At 37.1% G+C, this 26,962-nt stretch overlaps 1 protein-coding gene across 2 annotated transcripts in view; it reads right to left on the bottom strand.

Annotated features, from left to right (window-relative positions):
* ATRNL1 (attractin like 1) overlaps positions 1-26,962 on the bottom strand; it is a 436,152-nt gene that overhangs the window by 35,036 nt on the left and 374,154 nt on the right. For both annotated transcript variants that reach the window (XM_039709188.1, XM_039709189.1), the window contains one exon: positions 18,590-18,704. In XM_039709188.1, coding sequence (XP_039565122.1) covers positions 18,590-18,704 — 115 coding nt within the window. The remainder of the gene's footprint in view (positions 1-18,589; positions 18,705-26,962) is intronic.

The raw sequence follows: 26,962 nt of genomic DNA, 5'->3' as shown, positions 1-26,962 counted from the left end.
GATCCAGGAAATCAAACTGTAGCATATCTGTCTTCCTTTGTGCAGTCGGTGTATGTGAGACTGGAGGCTTTTTTTAATCTTGACTAATAGGAAATAAAATTGGCTCCAACTGTATCTAGAATGAAACAAGCTACAAGCAGACCTGCAACTTCAATCACGTTGTTTCTTTCCATTTCAACCTCACCAGTCTGGAACAAGAAAATGATATTACAGCATGCTCAGTAAGAGTTTACAAGAAAGGCACATAACTATGGAGACAAAACCAGCCAGCTCTTTCATTCATGGCTGGTCAGGTCATAAAATGAGAACAATTCACAGCCTTGCTTCCAAAACAAAGAACATGCTAAAGTAGGATTCCAGATAATGAATAGTCTGCTCTTATTTCTTTCATAGAGATCTATTTCTCTACACAAATTGTTTGGCTTGAAATGCTGAAAATGTTTTGAACAGGAAAAAATGCTTCCTTTTCTAGCTCTGGCAGAACAGCATTCCAGTCTGTAGGAAGATGGTATAAGTGGCATCCAAGAGCCAAGATCAGAATGTACTTTATGAAGCATTGCCAATAAGGTAACATCCCCACCTTTTTAAAGTTGTTTCATTTCCTAATAGTTGATTTCTTGAGAAATCAATATTCCCTTCTCTTCCCTATACTATGGAGAGTGATTGCAACTACTGATTTGAAGTTGAGGCTTTTATTCACTACTGCTTTTTCAATAAGCCCTTTGTATTGCAATCCAAAAGATATAAATAATAACAAAAGGAAAACAAAGCCAACCAATAGTTAAGAGCTCATAACTTGAAGTCATACTCAGTTCAATCTCACAAGTACAAAGCAGATTACGTGCTTGGACACAGATCTCCTCTTCATCTACAGATCATTACCATCTGATTATGAGCTTGGTGCTCCCTGATATGGATGTGGCATTTTTTCCATTTCATTCTAATAGAAAATACATTACAAGAACCACAACAGCCCTCACCAACTTCCATATTTGCTAGTATTTTCTCTAGGAGCATTAAGGAAAAGTGGAGACAGCTCCCTTCAAAGTAAGGGTGCAGGCACTTCAGTGAGCCCTGCTGGGAAAACTGCACCAGTCCTGCAGTGCTCAGCTGAGCAAACAAAGTTGCAGCTCCCACAGCAAAAAATGCAGCATTAAAATTCAAGCATGCAATTTGATATCAAAAGGAAAATAATTTGGGACGCAAAGTGTCTCAACTTTTGCTTTTCAAAATGTAGAAGAAAATGCATACAGTGGCTACTGAAGTTAGGGAAATTTGAAGAGGAGAAGATAAAAACTATTTTTATCAAAAGTACACAAGCAATACAGCACAAGGTAACCCAGACAGGTACAGGGATAAAAAGGATGTATTGAAAACATGGAGCAAACACCGGGAGGAACAGACAGAAATAATTTGTTTTATGAAGTTTCTTGAGACTTCTTTCTCTGAGACCTTTCTGTCTTAATGGCACTGGTGTCACTATAGTGATGCAATTCCTCACCTGGAATAGGATCTGGAGGTGTATCCATAGATTTAAGTGTGGCCATAGTACAATATTTTACTTCTGAAAAAGAAAGCTAATAATTTTTCTCAGCATATGGTGCATTTGCACACTTTAACTGCAAATTCATTTAACCATTCATACAGGCACTACGACTGGTGAGCAAAGATCTTTTGATTGGAAATAACATTTTGAATCATAATTGCTTTGTTGATTTACTGACAGAGTCCATCCTCAGCTTTCATTTACACTATTTTTGTGTCATTGGTGAGTGTGAAAATGAACAATAATTTTCTTATAACTATGTTCCATCTCTTAGTCAGCTACAAAAGTTATGACTGAAGGGACATCAGCTTTCAACTAGGACACCTGAAATAGGCTAAAAAACCACTCACAAGTACTCCTATAAAGTGTGTTTAGAAGATGAGCTTGGGAACTAATTTTATAATTTTCAGGTGTCTAGACATCTTTCATCTACTGAAATCACTGATTTAACCTGAGAGCTCCCCTTTTCATTTGAATAAACTCACATTGACTTAATTCAGGACTGAGAACTAGAATTTGTAACATGTATTATTTTATTGGTAGCTGGGAATTTCTGTCCTTTGTGGATTGTAAGTTCACTCTGCTGCACTGGGGTGTTCTAGTAATACCTTTATGTATCTATACAAATAAATGCACTTGAAACATTTGAGGATATAAAAGCATAGAACACATGGAATGTAATAACAGGGAGCAGGGCACAGGGCACTTGCTGAAATGAAATATTTAATGCTGACTGTGCTTCTTAGAAATTTACTGTCCTTGTATCATGTCCAGTTTGATGGGTAAGTGACCGCTACAGGCTTTGTGCAGCAATCAGTCAGACACTCCAGATTAGCATTTCTATGCTTCCAAACTAGCATTTGCTAGCATGTCCAAGTTTGGACATTTTGGGCAGGACCTAATGAGGGAATTGCTGCCCAGCACCCCTCAGAGCTGCTGCGTGGGATTTGACTGTAATTGCTACAAAGCACGGAGCTGCCTCTTCCTTGAGCTTTGTGTCAGGATGCCCTGTGCTATCAGCTGATGGAAACTCTCCCTGGGAGCTGGGCTACACATTCTGAGTGGGACAGGCTGTGACCACGGTCGTGGTTGTTGATTGTTACAACCATGACCACTCTATTCCTGCTGTAGCAATTTGTCTCATTTGGGATATAAAATCCTGCATGTCTTGAATTTTTCATAGGGTCTGTCATGGGCCAGAAGTGCAAAGTGGCCTGCCGTAAGTGTAGAAGAATTACCTATGCTAAGGATGGTAAAACAAAATTCTGTATCCAGTGAAAAAAACTGAATCTTAAATGCTTGACAGGGTTTCTGATTGTTTATTTGAGTATCTGGAATATTTTCATGTACCTACCATCAAATGAAAAACCCAATAATTTATGATGAGAAGATGCAGGAGAATGGTGCTTTCTAAAAATCTGTTTTCATAACACTATTGATCAAGGGAGAAAAATCAGAAAAAGCATCACTGAAGCATATCAGGGAAACAGCATTTGAATAAAGCTCTAGTTGCCCAGTAGAGGTAGTGAAAGTTTATTACAGAATTTCTTAGTATTATCAGACAGAATAAATTATCAGATTATAAAGTTATATGAGCTTCTTAGGGGACAATATTTATCCCACAGGTAAGGATTACTTGAATAATTTACAAATTCCCTGATGAATGAATTATGCATCCTTGCAAGCAAAATGTACATCACACACCCTAAATTGCCATACACCACTTCTGCTGGGATGAAAGCCACACTTGCTTCCTAAGACAAATTTCTCTTTATTAAAAGGAATTTCCATTGCACCTTGCTACTAAGTGCCACAACCCTACAGGAAGAAATAACTGATCCCTGCTGGCTGAGCATACCAGACGTGAATCATTGACTCCACTGTGGATGGAAAGAGATGGGCATGTGTGTGGGAAGAAGGAATTAAAGCTCAGGGCCAAGATCTCTGCAGGAAAGCCTAAAAATAGCCAAACTTAGAAGAAGCATGGAGTAAGCTTTCTGGTTTCAGTGTCAAGTCACTTAGTAAAATTAAGATTTGGGAAGGAGAAGATCTGAATCAACCACAGCTTTGATTTTTCTGTTATTCTACAGATCCTGCACATTGCCCAGGTTCAGAATTGCAGTGTCCCATATCACACACCTCTCATTTTAGGCATGCCAGCCTTTGGCTGTAGCAGAGAGCAGTAATTAACAGTGTAGGAAGGAAGGATATAGTGCATATATAAAGGGCAAATTGAAGAAGAGGCTGAAGTGATACTCAAAAAAAAACAAACCCAAAAACTGCTGAATGATTGCTATAATTTCAGCAGTTAACTGAGTATAAAACTGCTGAATGATTGCTATAATTTCAGTAACATTTTCCTGTAAAATACTCAGTTTCCCCCTCCATCCCTCAGTATTTCACCCTCCTGCTGTACCTGTCTTTGAACAGGCATAGTCTAGAGGACTAATACAAAGCAGTCAGGTCTACAAAACATGACCTTCACCAGTTTAGATGAACTGGGATTATTTTGATATAGAGAAAGGTGATAGAGTGTAAGCAGAAAAATATAAATGTCTGCAGAGAAGAGGAAGGAAGGAAATAATCTTTTTTTCCATGCTCATTTCGGGCATGATAAAAAGTAATGGGCTTAAACCATAGCAGATGAAATTTATGTTAACCATTAGGAAAGCTTTTCTAACAGGAATGCATGGGGCAAAAAAATTCCTAGGTAAGAAGCAGAAAGTCCATTTTTGTAGGCTTTTATGAACAGGTTAGACAAACATCTGCCAGAAATAGTTTACATGCAGCTGATACTGCCACGAACAGGGGAGACGGGGGTAAATGATCTCTAAAAGTCCTTTCCAGCCTTGTTTTTTTATGATTCCATAATCAACTTTGAAAGGTGCTTGGCATCACTCCTGTTGAAAATAATGGGAGATTGTGGAGTGTTCTGTAGTGGCATTACAGATTTCCTCCAGTACAAACCAAGGTGGAACTGTACGCATTTCAGTGGAAGGAAGTGGGACCTCGAGCTCCAGTAGCTGCAAGAAGGGTGGTAATTTATACTTAACTGCATTTGTCACACTCAGTATCTTGCATTGCCAAGGTCTTTAAAAAGCAGAAGAAATCTGATGCCTCTTTCAGGCCATTCTTCAGATTCTGTTCTGAACTGAAGCTGATGAGTAGTTGATAATGTTTCTTAGGTGGATGAGTAACTGCTTTTAATGCACTGTTTCACATAAATTAGAGCTTTTTCTACTCTGAATATTATTCCGAGCATATATTCTTAAATCATCAGAAAACAGTAAATTAAATGACAGATTTTAACTTTAATCTAAGGCACTATTTAAAGCTACACATAATTCTTCTCCCATATCAGTGAGTACAATGCTCTGACACAGCTCAGGATGTGGCTCCCTGTGCTGCCAGCCATGGTTTGCTGTTTTCTAAAAAAACAACCCCCTATTATTTTCATCGTCTACGTATACAAATAGAATTTATTCAAAGGCTATTTCTTCAGCATTCAAATTTGAAATTTAATAATTATAATTTTCAGAAATTGTGAAGAAAATTTCATCTGAAGTTCTATTTATACTTAGATAATTTTTTACTTTATTCTTTTGTTGCTTCCCAGGAAAAGATGCAGCCTATTCTTGAATTTAATGTGTTATGCTGTAATAGTTTGTAATGTAACTTGTAACACCTTTTGCATATTGATTTATTTTCAGGTAACCAAAATATCTCTACAAAAACTTCACTGTGTACTCCCAGCTGCAATGTGCTATCAAAGATTCTTTATCTATTCCATCATGATGACTAATCAGTATTTCTGCATTGTGGACAAAGATTCCTGCATAAGTATATTTGACAGGAATCATTTATCTGCAGAAAGAATAACAGATTAATCTGTTCTTCCCTGAGAAAAAAAAACAAACCAAACAAACAAAAAACCAAAACAAAACCCAAAAACAAAACAGAACAACAGAATATCTTATATATTCAGATACTGATCTGAAATTTCATCAACAAATAGTGAAGAAGAGTCCTTACTTTGTCTCAAACATTTCTGCTGAGGCAATGCAGGGATATGGAAATTAATGAATTGTATTATGCACTAAACCATGCTATGAACTATTGCTTGGAGTGTTTTCTATTACACTTACAGCAATGAATCTGAGAGCAACTCAAACATTGTTCATTTATTCCCACAATATCCCCACAAAGTAGCATTCCCATTTTACAGAGAGCATAAAGACCATGTATCCACAAACGCACGGGGATCTGGTTAGCAGAACAAGGGCTAAAATCTACTCTGGGTGCAAATTCCAATAAATGCAAGTCCCCACAAGAATTTTCTCACTTTTTGATATGATTAACTACAATCAGCCACCTAAAACTTCCACCTCCAGTCAGTGAAACCGTTTCACTACAGAGTAAATTCTGCTGAATTTACTCAAATTCCACTGTTGTGTGAATTTGAGCCTAAGGAGGCAGATACAGCTGCAAACACTCAGGAAGAGGAAGTGTTGCAGGGGAATGGACAACACAAGCCTGAAGCAGTTTTGTGCCTGGAAAAGTGCCCTGAATGATGCTCCCAGGGATAAGTCTGAAAGCCTTGAAGTGCAGTTATGGGTTTGATGCTGCTACATCACTGTCAGAGGGCGAGGATAAGGAAGGTTACCCTTTGATCCCTGCAATCCAACTATTCTGCCTTCCAGGGTTTGCCCTGTGGCAAGGCACCAGATATTCCATGTCCCACTGGTAGTCAGATGCACTCAGCTCAGAAGAAGCCCATGTCCCACTGGTAGTCAGATGCACTCAGAAGAAGCTGAGGACACTGAGTACTTGATAGAAGACACTTCAGACTGTGTATCACTGGATCGTGAATTATAAGTAATAAATATATATAAAAATAGTACAAATTAAGATAGATAGCTACATTGTCATTCTAAACTTTCCTTGATCATTTCATGTTGAGTCACTCTCAGCCCTAAATATAGTCTGCCATTGTAATTTTCTCTTAATTTTTCTCTTACACCCTAGCATGTTTTGAGCACTCAAGACAACCTTCTTGAAATTAAAGACTTAAAGTGACAAGAGTCTTTTTCAACCACTGTTCAGATCTATACTTCCTGCTTAGGAATTTGGAGGATTCACTTAATACCAATGTTTTTCAGACCCAAACATTTTATAAAGAAGGATTCTTTTAGAAGTGATTCACATACAGGTACTAGTTTAAAATATCCTTCCTTTGGATAGATGATTTTGTCTGTCCTTTTCCCATATTAACAAGCTATCAGTCATTTTCAAGCTCATTTTTTCCACTATGAAAGATATATGCAGTTTAGTGTGTGACTCACTTGCCAGGTCCAACAACATTCACAGAAGCCTAATTTCATCTCATGTTATATTTTACTTATTTTCATTTTTAAAATAGATTTAACTGATCCTTGGATTTTTAGTTTAGAATTATTTTTAAATAATTCTTTTCAACAGCCTAGTTTTATTTTATGAACCTGCTAATTTTGTATGCCCAAACCTATTCCTTCTCATTGTTTCTGTAGCACTTCATATTTACTGTATATTTACTGTATTTTTAAGAAAGAGCAGAAGAAAAATCAACTTCCAATCTTTCTGTTTACTGTTTTATTTTATGAACCTGCTAATTTTGTATGCCCAAACCTATTCCTTTTCATTGTTTCTGCAGCACTTCATATTTACTGTATTTTTAAGAAAGAACAGAAGAAAAATCAACTTCCAACCTTCCTGTTGTTGTTGTCATTATTATTATTATTATTTAACCTTCTTTTCAACAGCCTAGTTTTATTTTATGAACCTGCTAATTTTGTATGCCCAAACCTATTCCTTTTCATTGTTTCTGCAGCACTTCATATTTACTGTATTTTTAAGAAAGAACAGAAGAAAAATCAACTTCCAACCTTCCTGTTGTTGTTGTCATTATTATTATTATTATTTTTAACTTAAGGAATTGCAGATGTGATATGAGAGAAACCCACCCATCTAGTGCTAGTATAGAGTAGTGCATCCTGCAGAAATCTTTGAAGTATCTCTGCACTCAGGCATGATTCACCAGGCTGTACAAGCTCTGACAGCCTTGCTAGGCTCCAAATCATCCCCTAAGCAGCATTTGGTGGTTTCCACACTGTTCCCCATTTCATGTCCCACAAAGACTTAGTCATCTGGATGCACCATTTAGCTGGTGCTGTGTGTGGGCACAGTGCCATTCTTAGATGCCAAAGGATGGTGCAGGGAGAAGCAGAACTCAGCCCTGGGCTTGCACAGGCAGCACTGACCTGGATCTGCTGTATCCCTACAGGACAGGAGCTGACACATGGATCTCTCTGGAATATATCCCCTATACCTCTCAGTTTGCAGAGCTGTGCAAGGCACACAAACAAGAGAAGCTGAGAATTTATCACAGTAAGAGATTCTCATACCCAGCATCAACCCTTCTCTAACAACCATGACCTAATTAACACAAAGCCAGGGCTCTCAGCTACCTGTGGGTGCCCTAAGTTAAGATCTTTGCTGGGTTCAGATCAGTTTCTCCAAAAGGACATATCCAGTGATTTCACTGTGACAGAGCAATTCATCCACAAACAGAAAGGATGTGGGGAATAATAGAGTTTACTGTTGCAAACTCATGGGACTGCAGGGACTAAAGTATCCCTTTAAGATGTATAATATCCCTAAAGTACCACTTTAAGATGTATATCCTCATTTTGCTATTCAGAAAGATCTGAACTTTAAACCTTTTTTCTTTTCATTTGTACTTACAACAGTAATTGAATACATAGAGCATGAGAGGAGTTCATTCCCCATCCCTCATCTTAAAAATGTTTTATACTTACTAATAATATTAGTTCATTTGTGCCCATAAGCTCTAAAGTCTTCTACAATAGTTGTGCAATATTGATTGAAAGGGGTTAGATCAAATTATTCCAGAAACTGAGCAGCTCCAAACTTTTAAGAGCTACTTTTGAGTAAGAACTGTCCCTATCATGCTTTTAAACTGCTAACAACAGAAAGCCCTGACATTCTTCTGTCAACATTTTCCTGAACCACAAATTGCTCATGCATTAGAAATTCACTTGAAATGGCATAAAAAGGCTGTGAAGTAAATGTGTTCCTGAAGCCTGGGTCTGCAAGCCAGTGTAATTTCAGAAAACACCATACAGGCTGTAAAGACAGCAGATGCAAGGACTGAATTTAACTACATATGATAACTCAATTTATTTTCTCTGTAGTCTAGTAACTCAATAAGTCTTTAGCAGTTTTGTAAATAAACAGATGGATGCCATCAAACGCCAAAGAACGATAAATCTGATTGGTCTCTGTATAATTTTGGACAGCTTTATCCCAAAAATAGGCAGTAGAAGCATCTTACTCCAAGAGTGTGATAAAATAAACATGGGAAGGTAGATTACAGTCAATTGCTTTGTCCCAGTAATGAATGAAACTTTCCATGATGCCAGGACAGGCCTCAATGTAATTATTTTTAGTTGAAGATTGATTTCTGTTGATTAAAGAAAAAAAATCGGCTTTTCCAGGGATTCAATGTTAGAGTAAGGAGAAATAGGTGATGGGACCCCTGCTGAAAGATTTAATTCATATACAACTTTAACTTTGAAAGGTTTATGGTTCTAATTTAGCTGTAAGCCATCTGCTCCACATAGTATGTGTTGACTGAATATAAAACCAGACCACCAATTTCACATAGGAAGGACACTTATCATCCAGTGCACCACTTGCACGGGGATTTGTTCACTTTACCTAATTCTGCACCTCTAACTAGACATCTGTCGAATTCTCAAAGTTTAAGAGCACAAAATTTAAAAAGGTGTTGTTAGGTGGAGGTGCACATTCACATGGGCCCTACTGCTGTCCATTTTCCATGTAAGAAATATTGTGTCTTTGTGCTAGGAGAAGGAGAACAAGATGTTGCTTTACAGCATTATACATCAATGTTTCCACTTGTGTAAAATATTAAAATATTTTTTCCCATGAGATTTCTATTAAAAACTACATAAGTCTTGCATAACCTCTCTCAGCAAAATTCTGCAGTGAGAACTTCCCATGTTTGTTAGTTGCCTTTATAATCTCTTTTCTTTTCCTTTCCTTTGTCGACATCTGTATCATTCATATCAAAAGAAAAAAGCACACTACGATTTCTTTCAACCAGGGAAAGCTTAGCCTTGCAAAGGGCCTAAGGCTCTGCCTGGGAGACAATAAAATTTTGAAACAACCTAAATTTACAGCTTTTTAAATTCAGAAAGCCTATGATAATGGCTAAAAAGCATCAACCAACAAAGTAGGCTGTCGTTTGCAGGCAAAGACATGTAAGAGCTAAATAAGAATTGTCAAAGGTTTAGTAGAACAAACATCCAAGGATTTCCAAGGATTTTCACTGTATATAACTGAGAGACCAAAACAGGACAGAGTCATTATGTAGAAAGAATAAAGCAGAGATCAGGTGTTTTCTAGATATTGTCCCAGGAGTGAATTTGAAGGTTTTCAAGGAGGGAGATAATGTTTATCAAAGAGGGTAGCATCAATATGGATAATGGAATGAGGATATGGAAACAGAAGAAACAGAAGTTTTATGAAATGACATTAGGGTAATCAGAACACTAATTCTGTAAGAACACCAGAAAACAAAGGCTGGTAACAGGGAAATTTAATAATATGTCATGTCAGATGCATACAAATTGAGAACAGTAACTGCTGTTTCTTTCAAACTAAATATTGTCTAGATTCAAGGGAAAATATATTCATTTATTTACTGATCTATTAATCAGACTCTGCTATGAGGTACTTTGCTAGAAGGAATAATTAAAGGCAGGTAAATGGAAAACAGGTCAAAATGCAACAACGTTTCATCAAAGATTGTGCCAGGAGCCCCTGATAGATTTCTACAATAAGTTAGATGATTTTCTGGGAAAGAGCATGCAGAATATTTTCTAGATTTCTGAAATCTTGTAATGTGAGAATTTATCAGCAGATAAATTATCAAAAGAGAAGACAGAGGAGTTATGGAGAGTGAATAATGGCATGACAGAGAGAAAATAAAGAATAGTTTTGAAGAGAAAGAAGGCTGATGAAGGTGCAACATGGAAACAAGAGTCATACTTTTTACTGTTCATTTTTGTTTTCATTAAAGAGCTCGGCATTAACATAATTAAATCCAATCATGGCAAACATCACTATGCATCATCAATACAGAGAAGGCTTAGAATATAACCCAGAAAGAGATGCATGACCCCAAGAACTTGAGGAATATACATGTACTCAGATTGAACAGCAAAATTCAAAGCCATTATTTTGGAAAAAAGCAGAAACTTATACTCCAAAAGTTTACAGTTCAAGGAAGAAAGTAAGTTGGCTGCAGATGTAACAAGTTGAAAAGGGGGGAAAAATGTTTTTAAAATGTAAATGTTAAAAGGAATAATGCCACTGGGCAAGGCCAGATGGTCCTTCACATGGCACTTTGAGTACAAACCTGGTCATGCAAGGTAAAGAGAGATGAACTGAGGCTAAAACTGGGACAAAGCACTACAAAGGTGTTCAAAAGACTGAAGAGCATGTTTAGAGCAGACCTCATTTGCCTTGGCAAAATGACGGTGGAGACAAGACCTGATTGCTGTGTTGAAACACTGTGGGGGATGGATGAAAATAGCAGAGCCCCAGGTACTGCAGCTGAAGGTGAGCAGGCAGGTGTGGCTGAGGATGGTGTTCCTTTCCAGGTTAGAGCCTTCCATCTGAAGGTTTGCAACCTAATGCATTTGTTTGTGGCCAGAAGCTTTGGATCATGAGTATTCATCATTGCTTCTCCATTCCCATGACAATAGGAGTGAGGAAACCACTAAATTGTTACCTGGATGCAACCTGACAACAGCCCAAACAATCTCCCCACAGAGGGGAAGAGATGGACATGGCTGCAATTACACTTCGCAGTGTTCAGAATTTTACATCCTCTTTAAGTTCCCTTTATGCAACTAAAACTGCAAAAACCCCAAAAGAAAAAAGTATTTCTAATACTCTGAGAAACAGTGACAGTTTTGGATTGAAAAATGAATAACTGGTTGTCAAAGAAATGTTCACAGTACTTAACAGTTTTTATTAATATGTCTCATTTTATTGAGTCCCTCTAGGGCAGCAAATCCAGTGATAAAGTTGTAAAACAACCATCTCCACCTCCTCTATTCTCCTATTCTCTCTTTTTTTTTCTTATCTTTTTACCTTTTTTGAGCTGATGGCTCCACAGCATGCTGGTTTTACTGTCCAATCAATAAGTTACTTTTGCCAAGATGTGTGGAAGACACATTGCTAGCATTATACTACATGTTCTTCATATTAAAATGTTTATGTCCTTTCCAAGTATGTTCTTCAGAATTTAAAGAAATGAAGTTTCTATGGGTAGAATGATGCAAAAGCTAATTCATTACAGAACCACCTAAAATTCTGTAAAAGAGCACACAAAATCAATACCTCATTCTTTATCACTTACAAAGCCTTCTGTGCTAAGAACCTCTGTACTTTTCAAGTAGAATTATTCCTGCACGTAGCAGAAGTAACTGCTCTGGGTTTGGGCTGGAGTAGGGGTGGTGGTGGCTAGCAGGTCTTATTATCTACTTTGTTTTTGCTATTGCCATCAATATTTTTTAAGTAATCATCGGCACCATCTGCCACTTTCCACTGTGTTCTTTTCACAGTGTCAATACTATAAACACAGCCTGCTCCCTCATTTGATGCAGTGCAGAAGAATGGAATTAGGCAGAAAATAGTCATTCCAAAAATAGGCCTTACTGCTCAAAAGGAAGTAACTCCTTCAGTAAAATGATCTTGGGAAGAGATTATTTTAGTTTACATCAAGTCTTAGAGCTATTTCATTAAGCATCTCCAGCTAACTGAAAAGAACCCTGGATTTTACAGTCTCTCAGTGTCAGTAAGTGGAAGATACTCCTTAATATACTAATTAGGAGTTTAGTTTTAGTTGTAGTCATTAAAACTCTTACAAAGACTATTTTTGTTTTCTCCCACAATGTTAATGTTTTCTAATTTTTTGGAGCATTTTATTGGCATGATGTCAGTAACTAATACGGAGTATCCCTCAACAAATTATCAAAATTACATTTCTACACAAAATGCTCTGGGTATGCCTTAGATTAAAGAGAAAGATTAAATTCAGTCTTCACACAGTCTAAACAGTAAAAGGAAATTCAAATATTTCTGTTCCCCACTGAGTCTTTTATAACATTCCTGCTTATCTATAGAGCTTCTGGTCAAATGAACATGACTGTGCAATTTTGCATAATAAATAAAATGTCTGACTCACCCCTGTATTTTAACACAAGTTCTAGACATTTGCACCATTTTTGTGTATTACATAGTTTCACTTATTTCCAGTTGCATGTGGGACTTCAGAGGAAATAAGAGAACTGAGATTTTTTTGCTTTGATATTTCATTATTTGAAAAGCCTTGCGATTAATGATGGGAAGCGTCTCTTCTAGGGGTGTTGTATAATTACTTTTGCTCATGTTTTTATAATATTTTTCTCTGTTTACATGCCATTTTATCCTACCTAAACAGTATTGTTAGATTAAAAATATAAAATATACTTTGGTGACTCAATGTCCATAAAAGAGCAAATAATGAAAGTAAGCCAATTTCTGTCTCCAAAATTACAAAGGAGAGACAACATTCAGTCTAGAGAAGTGGATTGCTATGGAACAAACCACAGGATGATGCACAGAAATCAGTTTGCTTAAATAAAAAATAGGACGTTACTTTGTAGGGCCTGATAAGCCAGCTGGGAAAAAGAGAATGCAGAAATACGTTTGTTCTGATCTAGACATCTACCATTTTTCAGAGTTCCTTTTTCCTTTTGCAATATCAATTTAGGTTTATTTTTCAGATGTTTAGGAATCTAAATAATCAGATGAGAATTTTTTCCTATGAATTGAATATGAATTCTTGCTATGAATTTCTTTGTTTCTGTGCCTACTTTCACTTTTCTTCTCCCTCCTTTCAGTATTCACAGTTTTTCTTCACTAAAGCAGAGACTCAACCCTCCTCTGTGTGTCTTAATGACAGTGGAGTTTCTGCTACATCTTTTACTTATATTTTTCTACAGGAAAATCTATACTCATCCTTGTAGCACTACTGACTTTATAGGGTTATTTTGCAAGTGTGAAAGGACTGTGTAAAGGAATGTGTTTGTAGCAGGTAGAAATTCATGAGAATTACATGCCCCAGTGTATGTCTGCAACCAGTTCTGCATACTGAGATAGGCACACATATGAAGCCATTCTACAAATGAAAAGCCATAAGCTACAGTTTTGTTTCCAAGGGTCAGAAAAATTGAGCAATATAATTAAATATAATACTCTATAAAAACTATTAGTTAATTCATATTTATGTTAATGTGCCTCTTATGATATGCATTAGGTTTTTTGTATTTTAATCAGAGAAAATTATAAATACAATCAGGAAAGTCTTGTTACTGTTTTCAACCAGAGCTAATTGTCTTGTAGAACACTTAATGAGTCATTATTCATTATGATGGTGAGGACAGGGAAGGCAGATGGCATGGTAGTTTTATTGATTCTGTGATCCTACTGTAGCTTGCTGATTAAGTAGGATTGAACACCACAGTCAGTGTGGCCAGAATTACACAAAATTTTGTTTTGAGTCAAGGGTATCAGACAGGAACTTTCAGATACCACTGTTTGGAGACCTGCCATCCTAATTTGTACTTGTAACAACGGAATATTGCACGCAGTCTTCCATTCAGCTTCCTTTCCATTTCCAAGTGTTATTTTATGGGTTAAGTTGGATTCAACTCATCCACACATAGCCATGGAGGTGTTAAAGATCTACTAAGGTTTAACAGAGACTCATTTGTGCACATCTGCAGAGACCATTCAGCTCACTGCCTCAATAGGGAATTTTCACTACTGGGTGCTCTATCACTTTTACCCTCTTGGTAGATAGGCAAGTGCTGCTGTGTGAAAGTAAAATAACCTGTAAATAATTCAGAAATTACACCCCTTGATTCTGAATTATTTTGAAACGGTTTAATATTCTCATTTTTCTTTGTGCTTTACAGCACAAAGTGGCCTTATCCCAGAATGATGCAAACATTGTTTTAAAAACTTATTGTACAATAACTCAATACCTCAAAGCATGGGATTTAGTTGGCTTTAGTAGTAATGATGACATGGTCACAGTTCTTTTAACAGAATTTATCGCATTACCAAGCTATTCTTTCTGTATTGCCCAATATATCACCAGAGCTGTATGAAGACCTTGAAGGAGTTATTTTTGGGCCTTCCGCTGCTGATAATTCATAGGCACCTTTTTCTGCATTAAGTCGTATATTATTCTCTTTTTTTCTGGTCTAACTTGTTTTGTTCAATTCCCTTTACAATGTATAATTTAGTTCTTCCTAGAGAACTAAAGCAGCTGCTCTCATTATTAGATCTGCTTTGATATTAAAAAGAGTTTAAGCTATTTAAATCATGGGGTCATACACTACAGCAACAAAAGATGATCTCAAGCTTCCAGTGTATCATAAAACTTTTAAGTGACATATGAACTACACTGATGCATTTGTACTGATAGACACGTGAACCCCACAGACAATTGCTATTTTTTGGACCCTCTAATTTTGTTCTGATTACACAGGTACAATGCAGTGAATGAGATAATTGAAGAATGAAGAAAGAATATGTTCTATCAGTCAATCCAAACTGAGAAATTTAACTTAATGTTTTGCGCTGATCATTCTAATTTATACTTTGTCTCTAATTTCTTTCACTTAAAAACAGTTACTTCAGTTACCTCAGAGAAGTATAATTGAATTGTTAGCTTACACCCAAAAGAAAATGTAAGGTCTGCTGTGAAAAATCTAACCCACCATGATGGCAACATTTTGTGACTTTTCAGATTTTCCAAATATTTAATTCTACAAATAGCTGCATCATTGAAAAAAATCTCTTTTTAGAACACGAATCACAATGACTATTTACTTTCTTTTGCAATAAATTCAATTTTATCAATATTTTGACTGAATCTATATGATCAATCTGTATAAAATCTATTTTAAATCACAGATTAATTTTACATGGTTTAACTATTTAACTCACAGAATTAGCCCTGAGTGCTAAACAATGTTGTTGAAAGTCTTTAAAGTTGTGAGTATTTTCTGCAGGAAGCAGAGAACACACAGACCTGCACTGGGACATATGGTGTCTCCTAGAGAAGTTTTTTGCAATGCATAGCCTTTGGCCAAAGCCCACCATCTGTAGCTTCAACTTTCCTTCCAGCTGCTGGTAAAGGTGAACTACAGAACATATGCTGCACAAAGAGTAACCTTTACATTAGGGTTTAGTTTATTTGTTGGTTTGTTGGGTTGGTCTTTTTGCTTTGTTTTTGTTGTTTTTTGGATTTTTCTTTTTTGTTTTGAACATTCAGAAACATTTTTCAACAAAATATTTGTTAATGTAAAACTCAAGAAAACTCAAATTCAGATACCTTAAAAAATTATGTACACAACTAAGAGCTCCAGTGGGGCATAGATTAGTTATTTATGTAAAGAATTTGCTTCCTCAGTTTTGGAGAAAATGCAGGACAATAAAAATACAGGCATTCCCTTCTTATGTTTGGGATGTATGCATGGAAGGAAGAAATGCCACACTCTCCCAGTGTGAACTGGGAATGAGCATCCTTGAGGTATCATTTACACAAAGATGTTTGACACACTGTCAGTTCTATCCTAGAATGATCCCAACGAGCTGGAAAATGGCTGTGTACAAGTAATAGAGGATTCTAATATTACTTGGCAAGACATAATTACTGAACACACGACTTCCACCCCAATATCACTGGTTTTGTCTAACTTAGGTCATAAGGGAAGCCGACTGCATAGAGAACGTGTGTGCTGCCCAAAGTTTCCACATCATTTCCAAAATCTTGGCAGTGTTCACAGCATCTGCTCCCAGGCAGCCCAGGGTGCTGCAGGACAGGAATGGAGTGAGTTAGCAGAGCTACAGCTGTGCCAACAAACTTGCACAACAGCTCCTGCCCAGCCTAGGAATGGTTACATAGAGCAATCCATGAGCTCCAAAACTCATCGTGCACAAGAAAAAAATTATTACAGCCATGTAATCTAATACACTCTAATGGTTGAACCAGTATGGCTGAACAACTCAAGCATTTCTATTTGCTTTTGACCCTGAACAAAGTGAAAGTTGTAGGACTAAATAATTTATATATTTTGAAACACTAAGTGGCTGACAGGTACCATAATAACAAATGGAAGAATAGAATTCCAAATATATGCCTATAAAGCTGGTGGAAGGTAAAGCAATGAGAAGACAGAACATAATAGGAGGACAAAACATGTTTAAAAAAGACGTGAATTCTTTCACAGGTTGAGAAACATGCAGAATGACACAGCAGACATGTTGTTGAACCCAAGTCCTCTTTCTAAATACCCATACTTTCCATGATTTACACACAGCAAAGACCAGCAATTACTTTTCAAAGACTCCTTTATATGGTAAATAGAAGCTGATTATGAAAAAACTAAATGAATACATTTTTACTGTCAAGATGAACATCATAGGTAAATTTGAAAACAACAAAAATAGTCCCTCCAAAAACATTTTAAGCTTCAATTTCAACAATTACTTTTAATTTCCTTTCATAATGTTTTTGCTTGTTGCAAGATTATAAACACCTTCATTTCTTTTTCATTTCCTTGAAACATGAACAGGGAATAAGCGAAACATCCTTACTCTCTCATTGCTCTCTTCAGAGCACTTACATTTATATATTTCTTCCAGGAAATGGATTTGACAAAGCATCAGTAACACTTTTATTTTCATAGCACTTCCAAAAATTATATTCTAAGCCATAAACAGCATTTAAAGAACTAAGTCCTCATCTCAGAACTCAGAGGGAAAAAAATATAACACCCCTCACCCTCAAAAAATGAACTAAAACTCCCAAATAAATAACAGATAGTGATCAGGCCAAAAGAAGAACACCCAGCCGAGCTTACTTCCAACATAAGTCAACTGAGTTTGCCCTCATCATTACTCAATACTTTTTAATCTCTTAAATGGATTTTTGAAGGTTAAAAGGATATCTTTTTTTGGCTCTTAATGATAAAAGTTAGCCTGAAAGCATATTTTCTGGTTTATTCCAGCATTTTGGGCACATACCATGCAGTCTACTATTTCTTACAAAGGCGTTCATCTTGGCCCCAGCTCCAGTGAAGTCTGGATGAGTAAACTGGTCACGTGTGCAGTGTCACATTACTGGCCACACTTTCTTGTCGTGGCTCTTTTGTAGGCAGCTCTTTAAAGGATTTTAAAGGTGCAGGAAGGTACCTCCTGTTTGGGAAGTATTTTATGAGAATGTTTTTGCACAATGACCTAGCAGAGAAGGTAGGTCACCACAAGAAGTGCTTCCAGATAATGCAAGTGCTACTTTAAAATGAGCTGGGATCACTTCCAAAGTGAACACCTCCCTACAGAAGCATTCACTCACACAATTCCAGGTTTTATCTGACAGGCATTTTGGGAAATACTAGTATTTTAATTGAGTCCCAGCCAGCAAAAGGTTGGGATTTACGGTGTAAACTAGACTGCACTAAATTTTAGCCTGAAGTGAAAATACTCACTGGTATTCCCTGTACAGCCTCATTTACAGCAGCTTGAACTGAAACCGTAGAAGTGGCTGCATATGAATTTTTTTTTCCCCTGAGAGACAATGTTGGAGCATATTGACATGCACAAGTACTGCTTCAGGAAGTCCTAATGAAACGTGGCTGGCTTAATCACTGGGCTTTTTATTTGGACACAACACCAAATTCCCATGAAAAATGAAGTTGGGGCTAAACTTAACATCAGCTTGACCAAGCAGCTCCTCGTGTCCATCTGCTGTGCCATTATTTTGGTCTGTGAGGGTGATTTTGCCCAGGCAGAGAGTGTAGGAGGAGACAGACACAAGAGGCAGCCCAGCAGCCTTACCTGACTGCCCGGGAGGTGGAACTCCTGACGCTCCCCTGGGCAGGCACAAAAACACCGTCAGCACGGCGGCCCTGTTTCCTGAGCACGGCTCGATGGCGATCGGCTTAGGAGCACCCTGGAGAGGGAAAACACCCAGGTTAACCTTTGACATTTGCATTCCATTTTTACTTGTGCACTTTTTGGGGTTTTTGAGGCATGGTGTAAAAGTGGGAAGATATTTTTTCCGTTGCGTTCAAACAGATTGTCCGAACCATGCTAACCGACTTAAAAATGGACGCTGACAGCCCACTCTGCAGGTCTAACCAAACAAAAAGTAAATTATCATAAGGACAACAAAATTTTACTGACTTTTATAGCTTGCTAAATGTAGTAATATCCAATTAAAGCTTAGAAAACAGCAAAACCTTTTGATATACACATTGCTATCTGAGAGTAGCCAACTTCCCCATCTCTGTTAAGAAGTATCCATGTGAAAGAATTCTGCTTCAACAGTATCCATCACCCAGCCTGCCTAATGCCAAAACTATAAAATGAGTGCAAATCTACATTATATACCAATAGCTAAGGATTGTCAACCTCACCTGAGAGCCCCAGACCAGGAATTCCGCCTTCTGTCTGTCTGTCTTGCTAAGGAAATGATTTCTTCAAGGCAGGAACTTCCTGATTCTTATTGCTTATGCAAAAGATAGGTGCAGTGCTACTATATTTATATATACTTAGAAACTCTCTGAAAATGTTGCCTGTGTGATAATCACCTTGCTTTATCTTCTATAAAGCTATGATAGCAGTGGTGTTGATGGTGGGGGGTTTGTGCGGTTACCAAACTCTCATTAATTATATAGATAATTTAATTTGCAGCTAGCTTTCAACTAGATGGTTGCTACCATATTGTTCTTGATTTACCAAGGACAGTAGGAGTTGGGAAAAAAAAGCAAAGCAGTCCACAAAGGCAGAGAATAATAAGTTTTTAAGACGAAAATTTACAATGTATCCACATTTCCATGTTTCTAAGCTTTGTGTTCACTCAGAGATAGGCATTTCACTTCTGAGAGCTTAAACATTTAGTCAAGCACTAAAGATATTTCTAAAAACATTAGGTCAAAATCAGCATAAGCATTTCTTTCTTTTTCTGTTTGTAAATTTTCTAAATGTCTGTCATGTTCCAAGGCAAAATATGAGTTCGACATTTTGATTCAAAATTCAAAGCCAGAAAACTTTATATTTACATAAAAAATGCAATGTATACAAAAATGTCAACTGATTCCAGTATTCTAAGAAAAAAATGCTAGTTTAGTCAAGTTAAATGCACGACAAAGTACTTGATATAAGGAAAACAAAGGCACTTCCATCATGTAAAGCAATAATCATTTTCTATTTTCTACCTCCAAGTCACCAACATTTATTACTGCTCAGTGAAAAATAGATAAACATTTTTTTTTTTATTTCATAGTCATATTTAAAAGGCATTTCTGTAAATTCTTTTAAAGTGACAGCATTAAAGAACTTGGGTAAACAATGACATCTAATTAAAAAATGCCATGCCATAGGTAATGACAACTTACATTCACCAAAAGCTTTACCAAGTGATAAAACAGAAAACTAAAACTCCAAAAGCTCCAGCTGGTGTTACTAATGCAAGCAATAGAGCATTTAAGTCAATATTCCTGACTTGTCACAACGGCAAATCAAACAACTATTTGAAAACACAAAGAAAATGAAATCTTCATTGTAAAATGTAATTCAGAACACTTTATGCAGACACACAACTGAAAGGAACAAATTCACTGCAATGACTTTTAATTTGGTGATTACTTTCTTTTAAATCCACATGATGATATTTTCTTTTGCTGTGTAATATGAACCCTTTGATCAACAGGCCCCATCCTTCTCTGTTTGAAGTTTATACTAATGCTCTTCAAAACACAATTGGAGGAAATGATTTCTGATAAAAATACTCTTTCAAAGGACTTCATCCAAAAATAAAATACAGTAAGAATTTAGTGCTTTTTTTTTCTTTATAAAAAAATTATGACTGCAGAAGCAAGATGTCTTATCTTAACCTCACATCATTCAGGTTCCCTAACAAAAATAACACAGTAGCATAGAGCAAATGATAATAATTTAGATAGCCTAAGGTTTGTCAGTTGTTTAAAGATAAATACATAACCATGAATCAAAGTTATTTCACAGGGACATAACATGTTCTCTGAAATGTGCCATTTATCATGCATTTTCCACGGGTTTTTTGGAAGAGATAAGGTACAAGTTTGTTTGCCCAAAGCAGTAAGCTGCCATGATTTACTTGCTAGAATTATCTTTTTTTCTTTTCCCCTTGTAAAGAAAGTGACTTACATTTTTTGTCAAAACCTCAAATGACAATCACAGATTAATAAAACTTTATCAGTGGAAGACATAATAAACAAACACTTCTTTGATAAACTTTTACTCCTAGACTCCCTTTTTTACACACACTATGACAGAAAGAGGTGTGTCAGCTGGGAAGGGGAAAAAGAAAGTGGCAGAGAACTATGAAGGAATAAAAGGACCAAAGAGCATATATTATTAATATTGATAGTGAAAAAAGAGTAACCCAGAGGTTATAGAAAGAAGAAATAAGTGGAGAGGGTAGAGATTAAATCAGGTAATAAAAAAATATATATAAAGTTTTATCCACAATTTAAGTGTATATTCATGCATTTATTCACAGAAAGGAAGTATCAGGAGTCATCTTCACATGTTCCTAGGTTTTTATTAGAGAAAACATTCTATATTCTCCCTGTATTTTCCTGAAAGTCCTAAAAAGCCAAAGTTCAGCTGCCTGGTGAGTTTATGAGGAAATACCAAGCTTTGGGAAGATTCTTTTGGATCTGTTTCAGTAAGAAATAGATTTGGGCCGAATAATTTCTTTTCCCTCACAGGACAGATGATGGTATTACCACTGCTGGCAGAAAAACATATGGCAGTGTATGCCATATTCATGCTTTAGAAAAGAAAGCAGCAAAAGAGGTGAAGGATGTTTATTTAAGTATTGAAAACCCCTGCAAATCTTGCATTATTGTATTTGTCCATTTGGGAATAAAAGACCTGATCAGCTTTAGGAGTGCAGAGCAAGGAGAAGCTGGGCAGTGGATTTTGTCCCCTTTGGTGGGTGGGATGGGCAGGAAAGCAGTAGGATTTTAATGGTGCTGTGTGAACTTGTCCAGTGTCCAATCTCAAATTCTAATCCATTTCAGAAGTGGCAAGCAGTGATATGAGAGAGGAAGAACCTGAAGAGGTGAGAAGAGCAGGAGAACAGTGACTAAGGGAATGTTCATGGATTGCTCTAAGTATTGAGCATCTCATTGGGCAAAATACACTTAAACTTCAGCACCAATTTGAACCAATGAAAATATTTAATATTGTGAATATGGGAAGATGAAAAGTATAGAGTTTTGGTCTATCTGTATTCCAAGAAGTGGTACCTCTCAGAAGTGCTATAAAACTTTTGATTTTCAGTACAAGTAATATCCCTCCATATATTTTCTTCAGCAGTCTAAGTTAGATGCATCCAATTTTTAAAAGTGCATTATTATACCATAAGACAAATACTTCACATAAGACTAAATGGCTGCAAACTCATGCCAAAAAAGCAATTAGAAAATTGAATCAAGGAATTAAGGATTAATGTGAGCATGTTACACCTGTCAGAAGCAATAAGTATTTTGACAAGAACAGAATAAAGTTTGACAGTGTGCACAAATACAGATCTGACATATAAATCAAGTATTAAAATGCAAACAGCTATGCATTAATCACTGTAATGTTTCCTAACTAAAATGGTCTTGGTAGTACTTACAAGAATTCATTATAAATAAAACTTCAGTTCTTAAAAACCATCTTCTTATACTTCTTATTGTATTAATTAATTATGCCAATTTAAACTTAGTTTTTAATCATATTATTAAAACAGCATTAATCTGGTGAATTCCACACAAACTAAGCTAGATACCTTGGCAAATAAACAATCAAATCTGTTGTTGCAAGAGGATTAGGACCAGACTCAGAATGTAAACAGCCACTTTTCTGGATTTTTAATGTGCAAGACTTGAGAGAGGAAAAAAAAAAAGAAAATAAAAATAAAAAAAAGACTGTGTCCTCTGAAGAGGTAAGAGATGCAGAAAAGGAGGAAACAAAACATTCAGACTGTTATATTACAAGTATTCATTTGCTCTCAACTTCTGATGCTTTTTCTAAATTCTTTTGTTATTTTCTGAGTTACATGATTTATTTGGGATACACAAGTCTCAAATTCCAAAATGCATTTGGATTTTGGTCAAATTAAGTTGCCTACCTGCAAATTCAAAAGCCTCAAGAATCTGTTGGTCTTACTATTAGTATCAAAACTTTCCCAAGATTTGAAAGTTGTCTACCTACCAGGCACATTTTGGTCTCTTCAATGCCTGCTCTGGCATTCCTGCCCCTGCCCTGGATGTAGAGCTCAATCAAAATAGCTGTTCCCAAAACATCCCTATCAAATTAGGTTTTACATTGCAGTTGCAGCCACTTTCTTTTAAAACAGAGTTGAAAGCAGAGATTAACTCTGTTTTTTATGGTAAGAGGATGAACCCTGGTTACCCTGTTCTGCTTTTACTAAATGCAGCTTTGAGGTGAAACTCTCTGACCTATAATTAAAGATGAAGTGTTTGTTCTGACCATTTTCAGGGCAGTAAAGGCAGACTTCTCAGCATGCTGAGAAAAAAAAAAAAAAAGGAAAATTCGCCCTCTCAAAATCACAGAATTCCACTGATGTCATTTGGCTGGGGCTTTCTGGGCCATTTTCCTGAAGAAACTCCAACTGTCCCTTCCAGGAGAAGGAGATGGCAGACTCCCATGGCAGACAACCTCCATCCTGCCTCCACCTGATTGTTTCCACGGTCATTTACCAAGAGAATCAAACCCAGCAGTAATGTCAGAGGAAAGAAGCAGCACTGTCTGCTCCTCCCAGCAAAATCCCACCACTTTCACAGCACCTGCTGCTGCCCCAAGGAGAACCTGACACTTCCAGAGTGCTGGAGCTGAGCAAGGCCAGGAACAAAGCCTGCCATCAGCACTGCTGGTTCTGTAGACTGTCAGTTCTACACCACATTACTATTCCAAGTGTTGGGTGAACTAATACTCATTAACAAACTTTAGAGTATGAGCTTCCCACCCACCCACAAGTTTTGACAATTTTCTCCACAGATTTATTCAATGAGTAATGAGCTTTAATGATAGCGCAACCGAAAAAAAAAAAAAAGCTTTCACAAAACATCATTTGTGTAAGGGAGAAATATACTTCAGGAAATACAGAGACAGAATAAATAAATAAACAGGACTGGGGTACTGAACATTGCTTGTGGCTGGTAGAGGAAACACCAGTTCTTCATAAGACTCCAGGGTTTTACAGAAATCCTGAGCATTTACTGAAGACTTTCATTTAATACATCACATAAAGTTCCTCTCTTGCAATTAGTGAGTGCAAAGCTTCACCTCATTTCAACCTGCAAGAATGGCCCAGAGCCCAAGTGTCCTCAGCACTTTGAGTTTCTGCACTGCACCTTCTTGTGCCTGAGGTTTTCTAAGTGATTTCTAGTTTTGGCTAATGAGGTCTCACTAACCTATTGGAGGTACATAACCACATTACCAACAGCAGCAAAAGCTGGTGAACTTTTTGCTGTATCTCATAATTCTTCTACCTAAACTGGAAGAGACTTGAGGCAACCACCTTGCTTCTGTGACCGAGTGACTGAGTCATCCAGCTTCACCAATTCACTGGGAGGACTCTACCAACCCTACTGGCCCTTCAGAATGAACAAGTTTTACCTGAAAACTTCTAGCATGTCTAATAAATCTTTATTGATAACTAAATACAACCCAACCAAAATCACACTAACATTTCTCATTACTTTTTTAACAGCAAATTATCTTTCCATTGTAATTCTGCCCCACTGTTTTTGCAGAACACAAATCATTAATTTCCTTGCTTCAAAATGGAAATGGAAATCTCAGACTATACTGGAACATTATTTTCCATAAGAAAAGCAGTGGAAATGAACAATAAATAGAATACATTATGATTACCAAGCTGTTATTATGGCCCCAGTGCACAAACTGCATTGTTATCCTTCGATTTATTGTCTTGCTTCTCTATCTCAGCTCTAACAATGATAGACTGCATTCTTTCATGCAGTCTTTCCTGAGTAGAATATGGTTGTTAGTTCTGTACTGATCTGAAATTTATATATTAGACTTAAAGTTTTTATGCTCAGAAGAGTAATATTTGTAATATAAAAACTATGTTTATTTACAGCAAAGTTACTCTCAGTCAATCTAGTAAAGGACTTCATTTCAAAACCTAATATTATGTCATGTGGCATTTCATTAGCAAGAGAATTATGAATTGACATTCTGATAAAAACTGATTTACTAAGACCAAGCTATGAGAAACACCTGCAAGATGCATTTGTTTTCAATGGGGTTTCCAGAAAGAGCTCCTTACCAGGTTTGCTATTCAGTTTTTGTCCTACGGCCTAGAGGTTGCTTTTCCTGAACTGTGATATCAGTGTGCACCACCCTGGAATTTTCTTGATTGTCAAGAGAGGCTGAACAAAGCACAATACATTTTTAAACATGACAAGTTAAAACATCAGGTGGCTGCAAGGAACATTGATTGCATTTCATTATGTGTGTGCCCATGTATGCAGCTCCCTGTGTCTTCCTACTGTTAAATAAACTTGGTTTTACTTTACTATTACATCTTGCCCATTAATGAGGGTAATTCCAGGTTAATATGGAAAATATTGAACATAACTTAGAGCGGATGGTGTGTGCAGTAGTTGGACTGGATTACTGCCAGAGATATCCCCTAGAGCTTCCAGAATATTCCCCTATTAAGCCTATGAGTCTGATTAAAGGCTGGCAGTGACAGCGTCCAGTTTGTGAAAAGAAATTTATCTTGGCAGCATCCAGGTAGATCCTGTTGGGAAAAGCACCTGAGACTCTGTGTCTGTGGCATATACCAGGAATCATGTATCCCCAGGTACCTTCCTGTAAATTCTTCTGACTGCCATCCTGTAAGTCAAAGTGGTGCTGTGCAGTGAAGTGATGCTAATGGGCATTTGTTTCCCAGATGGGCATATCTGCTGGATCTCCAAGGATTAGAAATGAGAAGTGGAGAATTCTATTATTCCTTTACAATTCAGCCTTAAAGACTTATCTATGAAAACTCATTTCCCTGGGGACGAATAACTGACAGTCCATCACTGTTTGAGCTTGGGCTGATCACTTCAGAGCAGAGAGTCACTCCCATGTGTCACAATGGGTTAATCTTACCCTACACTGCCTGTAGAAGAGGACACGGTCCCCCCAGAGCCACTGCTAACTTTCCAGGGTTCGGAAAGATAAAGTACAAGGCACAATTTAAACTCTGCCTCACTTGCAGGCTGACAGCGTGGCTGTGGTAATAGGCAGGGCTAGGTGTGAGCACAGTACAGGTTTCTTTCACTGGGAACAAGCAAACTGAACCAGCTGCAGGCTTTTGAAATGTCCATGAGGAGCCCAGAAGGGCAGCCCTTTGCTCAGGGGGGGTTCATAAAGTTTCAATCTGTCATTGTGATGAAACTCAGACAGAAGGCAGAAGCTCTGGCCAACAGTTACCTTTTGTGACTGCACAGATCTTATTCCTGCAGCTCTGCATCACCCCAGAGTCATAAAAGATAAGGTTTGATCATCATTTAGGAGATCAATGCCAGACGTGAGGGTTAGGCAAGGCAAATGTCCTAAAAGGATTATGCTGTATTTTGCATTTCTTGCAAAATTGGAAAGAAAATATAGTACCCTGTATGTCATCCAAAATACAGTGTTAGTGAACTTCTCCTCAGCAATGCCTTTTCAAGTTCTTTTTTAACCTCCTGGCCACATGCAGGATGCCTAGTGAATGATAAATTAAAACATTTCTACCTGGAATTGTAATAATAAAAAAGAGAACTAAATCAAGACATTGTGAAAACTAGCTGTCAGCAGAAGGGATTAAAGTGCAAACCTGGCAATGTTCTTAATGCCAGAAAAAAATCTTAATGGCACCAGAATAACAAATTACTTTCTATCATGACTTAACTTACACAGATCACAGACGAGAGAATGTAGGGAGAACACGAACAAACGTCTGAAAACATGACACAGCTTTTATTTTCAGTGTCCTTGCCATGGCCCAAGGACAGCTGTAAAGTGTGTACACCAGAGCCAAAACCATTCTGAAACAAATGATCCCTGTTTAAGATTTGGAAGTCTGTAGAAGTTTAAATCCCAGTGACTGCACGTGGACATTGTGGATCCAATTGTAGCTGCTCCAGCAGC

Source organism: Passer montanus, unplaced genomic scaffold (genome assembly GCF_014805655.1).
Source record: "Passer montanus isolate IOZ18808 unplaced genomic scaffold, ASM1480565v1 scaffold21, whole genome shotgun sequence".
Taxonomy (NCBI): domain Eukaryota; kingdom Metazoa; phylum Chordata; class Aves; order Passeriformes; family Passeridae; genus Passer; species Passer montanus.
This window is presented reverse-complemented; position numbering and strand designations above follow the sequence as displayed.